The sequence below is a fragment of the Piliocolobus tephrosceles genome, chromosome 21 (genome assembly GCF_002776525.5).
Source record: "Piliocolobus tephrosceles isolate RC106 chromosome 21, ASM277652v3, whole genome shotgun sequence".
Taxonomy (NCBI): domain Eukaryota; kingdom Metazoa; phylum Chordata; class Mammalia; order Primates; family Cercopithecidae; genus Piliocolobus; species Piliocolobus tephrosceles.
In genome coordinates this window covers 34,569,252-34,579,476 of record NC_045454.1, presented here as the reverse complement: position 1 = coordinate 34,579,476, position 10,225 = coordinate 34,569,252, and the positions used below count along the sequence as shown (strand labels likewise).

Here is a 10,225-nt window from a genome sequence, read left to right as displayed (position 1 = left end):
TGTCCAAAGTATTTGTTAATTGTTTATTTAACAAGAGGAACTATTTCTTAGCCCACATATTCATGTGTTCAGGAGTCAGTGACAAACTTCTCGGTAATTCAACCTGAAGAAATTCTTTATATTCCAAGGATTACTTTACACTCTGAAAGATACCAGCCTTCCTCATCTCCTCAAAATCTTTCATGGCATCATAGTTTCTGTAGAAATCTGCGTATGCCTTCTTTCTTTTATCAGCCACACCAAACTTATACAAAGCTGCAACTCCCAGGGATAGCACGAATGCTGTAACCATATGAAATCGCAGGCGCTTGGCCAGAAGGCCACGCATCTGAGATTTTGGCAAAACTTCGGATGCCATGGTAGTTGCTGTCCTTGATACGTATGCCAACCTCAATACCAGCGTCCTTCCCGACTAGGAACTTGTACTTTAGCCTACAGAGTACCTCCTGTGACTTATGCCTTTTCAGAAGAGGCAGTAGCTGTGCCCATTCATGGTAAGCTTCAGCGGAGAGCAATCTCACTACTTCCTCTATTGGCTGGTTTAGGATTTACTACCACCCTAGGAACTGGAACCGCTGGGCTCACAGTATCCTTAACTCTCTCTGAAGAACTAAGAGAAAGCCTAGATGAAATCTCTCTCCAACTTACTCAAATTCAGGACCAAACAGACTCATTAGCAGCCGTGGTTCTCCAGAACCGGTGAGCACTAGATCTCCTCACTGCTGAAAGGGGAGGAACATGCTTCTGAGCGAGGAATGTTATTTTTTTTGTCAGTAAATCAGGCATAGTCAGAGATGGAATTAAATGACTTCAGAACAGAGCCAGCAGACTACACAGTGGGACAACCGAAGCTACCTCAGGGTTCTCACAGCGTGTTCTCTCCTGGCTTCTTCCATTTTTAGGTCCCCTCCTTATTCTAGGAGTAACCTTTGGCCCATGTCTTTTCAATTCCTCATCCGCTTCGTTTCTTCCCGAATAGAATCAATGAAACTAGAAATGGTACTGCAGATGGAACCTTGGATAACTTCAACCAACACCTATTATCAGCACCCTAGACGGCCAGCCCATACCCGGACGTTGACACCCAAACCACCTCTCATGAGGAAACCTCAGCTACAGGACCCCTTCTATGCCCCTATTTAGCAGGAAGCAATTAGAGCCGTCATTGTCCCACACCCCAACAGCAGTTGGGCTCTCCTGTTGAGAGAGGGGACTGAGGGGTGGAGTCGGTGGGACTTTCTGGGCCAGTTCAGGGATTTTCACAAAAGACCCCTGTGACTCAGTGTTTTGAGTTCTTAACCAATGGAGTGAAGGATTCAAAATTAACCACTCCAGGCCGGGTACGGTGGCTCAGGCCTGTAATCCCAGCACTTGGGAGCCCCAGGGGAGTGGATCACGAGGTCAGGAGATTGAGACGATTCTGGTCAACACGGTGAAACCCCGTCTCTACTAAAAATACAAAAAATTAGCTGGGCGTGGTGGCGCCCTGTAGTCCCAGCTACTTGGGAGGCTGAGGCAGGAGAATGGCATGAACCCGGGAGGCGGAGCTTGCAGTGAGCGGAGATGGCGCCACTGCACTCCAGCCTGGGTGACAGAGCAAGACTCTGTCTCAAAAAAAATAAAATAATAATAATAATAATAACAATAATAATAATAATAATAAACCACTCCAAGGGAGGATTGAAAAAAGAACCACTCTCAATGGACAAGAAGAAAGGGGAGGGGGTAACACCGGGATATAAGCCCTAGCGAGCCAGTAACTGCAACCCTTCTGGGTCCCCTTCCAGCTTGTGGAAGCTTTCCTTTCGCTTTGTTCAATAAACTGCGCTGCTGCTCACTCTCCCGGTCTGTGGACTCTTTTTGAGCTGTAACACACACTGCGAAGGTCCACAGCTTCATTCTTCCAAGTTAGTGAGACCACGAACCCATCGACAGGAAAAACTCCCGACTCACTAACAGCCTAGTCCCTTCCCCCTTGAAGGCTAGTGTCTGTCACCCCATACCTGAGCTGGTCCCTCTTCACTAGGTTAGGCTACCAGCATCTTCCTGCCTCTCCCGCTGGGCCCCTGGAGGAGGAAGCTTTCCAAAGCTCAATCTAGCCCGTGGATCCCTCCAGCAGGAAGCTCCAAGGCCTTCTCTGTACTTTGAAGTCGTACTGACCCCTGCTATGCCCCAGGATCAGGGCTATTACATAAGACACCCAATTCAATTTGGTGGGCTGTTGACACCGTCCCTGTCACTGAATCTTGTCTTCACCCCTGTGATTCTCTGGAGAGCCAGTTAATCTCTGTTAATGTCGGTGGAGTTCCAGCCACTGCACTTTTATTGAGGCAGTCTCACTGTGGCTCCGGCTGGAGTGCAGTGGCACGGTCATAGCTCATGGCAGCCCCCAATTCCCAGGCTCAAGCAATCCTCCCACCTTCAGCCTCCCGAGTAGCTGGGACTATAGGCGGGAGCCACCATGTCGGGCTGTTTTTTCTGTAGAGAGCAGGCCTCCCTAGGTTGCCCAGGCTTACTTAACGCTCTTGAATGTCAAAACCCACGCTCAATACCCGCTTCACGTGGAAGTCGGTGTTGAGATACAAGCATAGAAACGAACTCAAGGCTAACAGCTGTTCTGTATTCAGAGCCGCACATTCAAGGAAAAACGCGATCGCTGGACGGGAACAAGAAGGGTGGGTGGAGGATAGAGGGCTTGCTTGGGCGGCCCGCGGTCTTGGCTCCCCTTTCTTCCCCGAGGTCTCGTGGCTGGCCAGCCGCAGGGTGGGGGTCCGTGGACCTCCCGGCCTGTAGGGGGCGTCGGACGCAGTGGAAGGACCTGCTCCGGAGCCTGGCCAGGCTGCGCAGTCATGATCACCGAGACCGCGGCGGAGCCCACGGTCCTTGCAGTGCCCGCTGCTGAGGAGGCCACCGAAGCCCCGGGACGCAAGGAGCCGGCGTGGCCCTGGGTGAGTCCAGGCCCGAGCGGGAACAGGCGCGGGGCGGGCGGCTCAGACCCAGGGGCGCAGGTTACATACCCCAGCCGTGCCCCCCGCCCCGCAGAAAGACGCCCCGATCCGGACGCTGGTGCAGCGCATCCACCAGCTGCAGGCTGAGCGCGCGCAGGGCTTCCGCCGACTGGAGGAGTGAGTGGGGGTGCGCAGGGGTTCAGGGTTCAGTTCCCCGCCCGCTGTGGGCGTGGGCGTGCTTTCGGCGGGCGTGCCTGGAGGAAGAGCTGGGTCCTCGCGCGGCTGCAGAGTCAGATGGGGCGGGGATTTCGGGGCACCAGTCCTCACCTTCACGATAAAGGCCCCACAGCACGTCCTCACTACCCGATGACCCACTCCTCGTGGCTTCTCTTTCCTCCCCAGGAGCAGGGGTGGGCCTGTCTCGGGTTCCCCTGCGGGAGTCAGGAAGCGTCCTTCCTACCTACCAGTCCTCCCCTCTGGGGTCCGGGGACACTTCCTGGGGGCCGTTTAGGTGGTTGGCGCGGGTGCAGAGCCTGAGAGCTTGGGGGCGCGGCCTCAGGGTCCCCACCTGCCGCAGAGGCCACCGCCAGTACCTGCGCAGCGGCCCGGACTACGACTTCGCGCGCTACCGGAGCACAGTGCACGAGGTGACTCAGGCCTTCGCCGCCGCCTCGCGGGAGGTGCTGGCGGTGGAAGCAGAGCTGGCCGGGCCTCGCAGGCAGCCGCTGCTCGCCAGCCACGTGCGCAGCCTGCAGGAGCTGGAGCAGACGCGGCTGGGCACGGTGAGACCACCACCCATTCCCTGCCGTGTCTCTAGGACCCTGGCCGGTTCCTCTTGTGGCGCACCCCTGGTTGGTGGACTGGGGTGTGGTCCCAGTATCCCATACACAGACCTCACCCCTTACTGTCCCACATCAATCCTCTATTAAGTCTTCACTTGAGGATTCTTGGACCTTGCCCTTGCTGTTTATCCCCAATTTTTTTCCCAAGTTTTGTCCTTATTCCCAGAGCACTCCCACTTTCTCCCAGCCCCGCCTAAATGCTATTCCAGCATGCCCAGATCCCGCCCCAACAATGCTCCACCCACACTCTTCCGCTTCTCCTGTCCCACCCTCAGCCTCCCGTAGATACAAGCGAGGGGCTTCCCAGGCTACGCCTCCTCCGTATTCCTCCATCACAGCTTTAGTTTTTTTGCCTATTTCTCTCTTGGGATCCGCCTACTAGGCCCTGCAACCCTTCGTGTGTGTGTGTGTGTGTGGGAGGGAGGGGGTGGCCGGTCACATCTACGTGAAGCCACGCCCACACCGAGATCTGCTCTGGAATTCCTAGGCCACGCCCCCCATGAGCTACCCATCTCAGCCTCTTTTTGGCCTTTTTTCTTTTCCTTTTTTAAAGACAGGGTCTCGTTCTTGTCACCCAGGCTAGAGTGCAATGGCGCGATCTCGGCTAACTGCAACCTCTGCCTCCCGGGTTCAAGCAATTCTCCTGCCTCAGCCTCCTGAGTAGCGGGGATTATAGGCGTGCCCCGCCACGCCCGGCTAATTTTTTTATTTTTTTTTTAGTAGAGACGGGGTTTTGCCATATGGGCAAGGCTGGTCTCCAACTCTGGGTTTCAAGCGATCCGCCCTCCTCGGCTTTCCAGAGTGCTGGGATTTCAGGCGTGAGCCACCGCGTCCAGCCTTTTTGGCCTGCTTTTATCCTGGGATTATGCCAATAACACCCTGGGTCCAGTCCTTGGGACCATGAGGCGCAGCCTAACTCACCCCTGCCACGCCCACATCGCGCTCAGCACTGCCTCTGGCATGCTCGCTGTCTGCCTTCTGAGAGCCGCTCTAAACTGAATTTCGGACTCTTCCTACACAAAGCACTGCCCCTTGTGGTTCTACCCGGGCACTGCCTTTCTGGGTGCCTCTGTCTTTTCCTGAACATCCTGGGAGGGCAGGGGGTGGCTTCTGCCGGTGGAGACATCCTTCGCGTTGCTCATTCCCCCACCAGGTGGCCCTGCTGCAGCTGATGGAGACGCCAGAGCTGGCGGGGCAGGAGGACGCTGTACAGATGCACCAGCTGAAAATGAAGTGAGCGCTGCTGCCCAAGCCGCCTGGCTATGGTCGATTTGCACCAGGGTTGGCACGGTCAGACCCAGCAGAGGAACCCTGCTGTTCCTCTGCTGTACAATGGTGTTCTCATCTGGTGGCCCTCAGATACACACTTCCCCAGAGGGCATAGTTGTGAAACTTCACATCAATTTCACCGTGAATTGCTGGGACACTGCTGTATACCTTGACACATGCCAATCCTGCACACGTGGCTGTCCGTGGAGCTTGGATATTGTCACCCATGCCCCACTGAGCACAAACCTTCAGATGCCTGTTCTCAGCCCCCAAGCACACACACTCATGTACATACACATTTGACAGAGTCATGCTTCATAACCTCCTGATGCTACACATCCCACCAAGATGGCCTTTTTTTTTTTTTTCTTTTTTGCTGAGACGGAGTCTCACTCTGTCACCAGGCTGAAGTGCAGTGGCGCAATCTCAGCTCCCTGCAACCTCCGCCTCCTGGTTTCAAATGCATCCCCTGCTTCAGCCTCCCAAGTAGCTGGGACTACAGGCATGTGCCCCACGCCCAGCTAATGTTTTGTATTTTAGTAGAGATGGAGTTTCACCATGTTGGCCAGGATGGTCTCGATCTCCTGACCTCATGATCTGCCCACTTCAGCTTCCCAAAGTGCTGGGATTACAGGCCTAAGCCAGCACTCTCGGTCCTTTTTTTTTTTCCCCGTTTTTTCTTTCTATTTTTTGAGACAGAGTCTTGTTCTGTCGCCCAGGCTAGAGTGCAGTGGCGCGATCTTGGCTCACCGCAACCTCTGCCTCCCACGTTCAAGCGATTCTTCTGCCTCAGCCTCCCAAGTAGCTTGAATTACAGATGCCCACCCCCACGCTTGGCTAGTTCTTGTATTTTTAGTAAAGACGGGGTTTTGCCATGTTGGCCAGACTGGTTTTGAACTCCTGACCTCAGGTGATCTGCCTGCCTCACCCCAAAATGCTGGATTACACGCGTAAGCCACCGTGCCCAGAGCCCAGATGGCCTTTTCTCTCAGCCCACTGTGACCTATGGGGCCACCCCTTCTCCCAAGCACCTAAGCGGTCCCTCCATGCTGCCTGGAGCTTTGACGGCGGGCAGGAGGGCCCCGGGCTCACCACAGCCGCAGCAGCTAATTCGCCCCATCTGGGTTTTATTTATAGTTCCCATCCGCTCTTGTAGGGTAATTAAAACCATGGAGGCGATCAGCGAGGTTCTCCAGGACCTCAGGTTTGATGCGGAATCTGCCGAGTGATGGCGGCTCCCCAGGGATGCGCCGAGGGAGATGGGAAAAGGGGCGGATGGCGTCCAGCCCAGCCCTAACCGCCAGCTGGCTGGGGTCGCGCCCCACTGCGCTGCTGACCTTCGTGCAGTTCGAGACACCTCCCACAATAAAAAGCTCTTCCTCTGCAGCCGCTCTGCCATCTCTGTGTCCTAGGGTACTGCAGCCAGTGTGCCTGGGGAGGGGGTGACCCCCACAGGGCCAGGGATTATGGGTAGAAGACTCCCACGCTCCCTAGAAACTCTGAGGTTTTTTTTTTACTTGAGACAGGGTCTTGCTCTGTCACCCAGACTGGAGTGCAGTGGTGAGATCACGGCTCACTGCAGCCTTGGCTTCCCCCAGCTCAAGCGATCCTCCTGCCTCAGCCTCCCAAGTAGCTGGGACTACAGGCACATGCCACCATGAGCCCAGTTCATTTTTTTTTTTTTTTTTTGAGATAGAGTTTTGCTCTTGTTGCCCAGGCTAGAGTACAGTGGTACCATCTCGGCTCACTGCAACCTGCACCTCCTGGGTTCAAGTGATTCTCCTGCCTCAGCCTCCTGAGTAGTTGAAATTACAGGCATGTGCCACCACGCCCAGTTATTTTGTATTTTTAGTAGAGATGGGGTTTCTCTATGTTGGTCAGGGTGGTCTCCAACTCCTGACCTCATTTGGTCCACCTGCCTCAGCCTCCCAAAGTGCTGGGATTACAGGCGTGAGCCACCGTGCCCGGCCGATTTTTTACTTTTAGTAAAGATGAGGTCTCCCTTTGTTGCCCAGGCTGGTCTCCAACTCCTGGCCTCGAGCAGTGCTTCCAGCTTGGCCTCCCAAAGTTCTGGGATTACAGGCATCAGCCAACTCAGGTATTTTGAATCACATTCTCCAAGGAGTTCAGAATCAGACCTTGCAAAGACAGTCTGAAGTCCTGGGATGTGAAAATTCTAATCTCAAAGGGTCATTAAGATGCCTCACATTCCCCTAAAATCTTACAGCCCCCGCCCCAGGCCAGGTAGGCCCCAAACTCACCTTCACAATCACAGCACCTAAATAGCTCATTTATTTAAAAGGACTCTTTTGGAGGGGCCCTAGGTAGCGGGGAGTAATGACTCCCCTTCTCACCCCCAGCCCTGGCAGGGGTTCTAGGCAACTCAACCAACCCTCACACACACACACACCCACTGGGGTGCACCCAAAGGTGGCCTCACGTGGGAGTCAGAGCTGTTATGGCCGTTGGAGCTCAGTAGCCACCCCAGCTCCTGCTGAGGGTGGCTCAGGTGCCCTGAAGTGAGGGTACAGAGGTGGCCCCAGTTTGGGTTCGGCCTCTGCGTCTCCATGTGGCAGGGAGGGTGGCCTGTGCCCCTAGAGCTTATCTGGCAGGACCTGCAGGCAGAGGGGAAGCCGAGCTAAGCAGGGAGCCCGGGAGAGGGCTGCACCACAGAGCCACTGAAGGAGCCCTCATTCAGGTCCTGTTCCCACCGCTTCTGGCTGTGTGACTTTGGGCAGGATCCTGCCCCTCTCTGGGCCTTGGCGAGGCTATCTGAGCTGCAGGTAAAGCACTTGGCGCGGAGCCAGTATGCAGTAGGCGCCCATACGTGCTAACTAAGGTGAGTATGTTCATTCATTTCGGAGGAGATTCCACTTCGGACATTTTCAGGGCATTGAATGTTCTTAGGCTAAAGGAGACAATGCCAGTTATACAGTAAGTGCTAAATAAATGCTGATAAATAACAAAGAAAGAGGACAGATTCCATCTCAGTGACTCTAAGGCTGGGGCTGGGAGGCGTTGGGGTGTGAACAAGACCTGCAGCCACCGAAAGGGGCCCTCCCCTTGCTCCCTCCCGCACACCCATTCAGGCCCACCTTACCTCTCGCCGTGCCCCGTCTGCCCGAGGGCAGGATCCCCTCGTCCTGTGCTTGGAAGGAAGGCAGAGGTGTCGTGGGGGCTGCAGACCTGCGTCCACAGCCTGCTTTCTTCCCCCTCCCCTGTTTCCTGGGCCCCCCAGCTCCCTGTCCCCACCCCCACGCCCGCGGGTCCCTCCTTCCTACCTGGTTGCGGGTTTTGTGCGACTTCTGCATCCAGGCACGCCACTGGTCGTAGAGGCGGAAGCTGAGGTTGGAGCAGTACGCGTGCTTCTTGAGCCAGCCCAGGAACTGCTTGAGCTCGCGCCGCACCGGCCCCGAGCTCGGCTCTCCGCCCCGCGGCTCGCACGCCCCGCCGCCCGGGCCCGAGCGCTCTGGTGGTAGGCGGAGAGGCAGTGTCAGGGCGCGCCCGGCAGGGGGTGCGCGCGAGCAGGAGAGGGAAGACCCCGGCGCTGCAGGACCATGTTCCCCTCGGGGAACCTCCCTCCCGGTTTCTCAGGGACCGAGTCCTCCCCGAGGCCCTGCACAGCAGCCCAGCTGCGCCCCTGGCCCGGTTGCGCCCCTGGGGAGGTCGGGGGGGGGGCGGGGGAAGGAAGGGGCTCCTCCTCCACATCTCCAGGAACCCGATTCCTGTGGCCTGAGCCAGGTGCGAGTGGAGTGGGGGGAGGGGAGAATGAGAGAGGCCAGAGCCGGGAGGGATGAGACACAGAGACAGACAGAGCAGGGGGCTGAAAAAGAGAAAGGAAGAAAGACGCACGGATGAGAGAGCCGACGCCAGAGATGGAGAGATGGAGACGCAGGGTAGGTGAAAGCGAAGGGGGTCAGCCCAGGAGGAAAGGGCCTGATCAGGGTAGGACAGAAACCCTGGGGACATAGGGACAAAGAGATCGAGACAGAGACACAGAGGAAGAGTGACAGATGAAGGGAGACCGAGTGCAAGATGACCCCATGGGACAGTCCCCAGCATGGGCCCATGGGACAGGGAGTGGGCCGGGAGGGCCAGGTGGGAGGCCTGCCTGTCGGTCCAGCTGCCGGCTGCAGCCAGTCCCCCAGCAGGCCGGCGGATAAGGACATCGGCCTCACGTCATAAATAAAGCCGAGGACCCGCTGACAGGCCCTGGCACGGCCCCGGCCCCCGCCGCCCCTGCTGGCCTTCCCCGGCCTCCCCAGCCTCCCCTGCGGACGCAGCGGCCTGCTGGCTCCTGTGCAAGAATCGCAGGTGCCGGGCACGAGCAGGGGCCAAGGCTCAGGCCCCTCCCGGCTGCGCTTGCTCCCGCCCACCCCCGAACCTGGAGGGGCCCAGGATAGGGGCTGGGGAGCTGGCTGGAGCCTGACTCTACCCCTCCCTAGCTCTGGGACCCTCTCAGGGCCTCAGTTTCCCTATCATCTCACGTGCCAGAGTGAGCTTGGACTTCCCCGTGAACTAAGTTCAGACCCGTGTGACCTCCTAGAGCCTCAGTGTCCTCACCTGAGAAAAAGCGGTCTCCCTTGCAGTGAAACCCTGGGGGGACGGGACAATAAGTACCTCCATGCTAACTGCCTGCAAGCACTTATGTGGCACCCACCATGTGGACATTTGCCACAAATTATGTCATCCAACCCTCACGACAGCCCAAGGCAAGTGGGATTCTCGACCCTACCTTCCAGATGGGGAAACCGAGGCCAGACATTCCAAGTAAGAGCTTTTGTTTCATTTCACAAAAGAGAGAGTAGAGGCCTGTGGACCCAGAGAAACCCCAGACAGCAAGAGGAGGCAGATCTAGGCACCTAATCATTCCCATCCCCCTGCTTTGATCAGAAGGGGAAACTGAGGCTCATCAAAGTGGGAGTTGGCAGCCCATTGGCCTTAGAAGCAGGGGTCTCAGCCGGGCGCGGTGGCTCAAGCCTGTAATCCCAGCACTTTGGGAGGCCGAGACGGGCGGATCACGAGGTCAGGAGATGGAGACCATCCTGGCTAACACGGTGAAACCCCGTCTCTACTAAAAATACAAGAAATTAGCCGGGCGAGGTGGCGGGCGCCTGTGGTCCCAGCTACTCGGGAGGCTGAGGCAGGAGAATGGCATGAACCCGG

The 10,225-nt window shown here is 56.7% G+C and overlaps 3 protein-coding genes across 4 annotated transcripts in view; 1 reads left to right on the top strand and 2 right to left on the bottom strand.

Moving 5' to 3' along the window:
• Positions 1 to 9: 9 nt before the first annotated feature.
• Positions 10 to 424, bottom strand: LOC111554207 (cytochrome c oxidase subunit 6C-like). Its single transcript, XM_023229603.3, has one exon. The coding sequence runs from the start codon at positions 356 to 358 to the stop codon at positions 131 to 133; it is 228 nt and encodes a 75-aa protein (XP_023085371.1). The 5' UTR covers positions 359 to 424; the 3' UTR covers positions 10 to 130.
• Positions 425 to 2,751: 2,327 nt separating this feature from the next.
• Positions 2,752 to 6,445, top strand: REX1BD (required for excision 1-B domain containing). Of its 2 annotated transcripts, none has more exons than XM_023229605.2 (5): positions 2,752 to 2,948; positions 3,043 to 3,125; positions 3,526 to 3,730; positions 4,944 to 5,023; positions 6,216 to 6,445. In XM_023229605.2, exons 1-5 carry the CDS (start codon positions 2,850 to 2,852, stop codon positions 6,286 to 6,288), a joined length of 540 nt encoding a protein of 179 aa, XP_023085373.1. In that variant the 5' UTR covers positions 2,752 to 2,849; the 3' UTR covers positions 6,289 to 6,445. The 2 variants fall into 2 exon arrangements, with proteins under 2 accessions (XP_023085373.1, XP_023085372.1); XM_023229604.3 differs by having other exon boundaries at positions 3,508 to 3,730.
• Positions 6,446 to 7,328: 883 nt separating this feature from the next.
• CRLF1 (cytokine receptor like factor 1) overlaps positions 7,329 to 10,225 on the bottom strand; it is a 28,080-nt gene continuing 25,183 nt past the window's right edge. The window contains exons 3-5 of the mRNA XM_026457020.1: positions 8,341 to 8,606; positions 8,160 to 8,202; positions 7,329 to 7,674 (exon numbers count right to left, since the gene is read on the bottom strand). Of these exons, the coding sequence (XP_026312805.1) occupies positions 7,661 to 7,674; positions 8,160 to 8,202; positions 8,341 to 8,606 (323 nt within the window). The 3' untranslated portion in view covers positions 7,329 to 7,660. The remainder of the gene's footprint in view (positions 7,675 to 8,159; positions 8,203 to 8,340; positions 8,607 to 10,225) is intronic.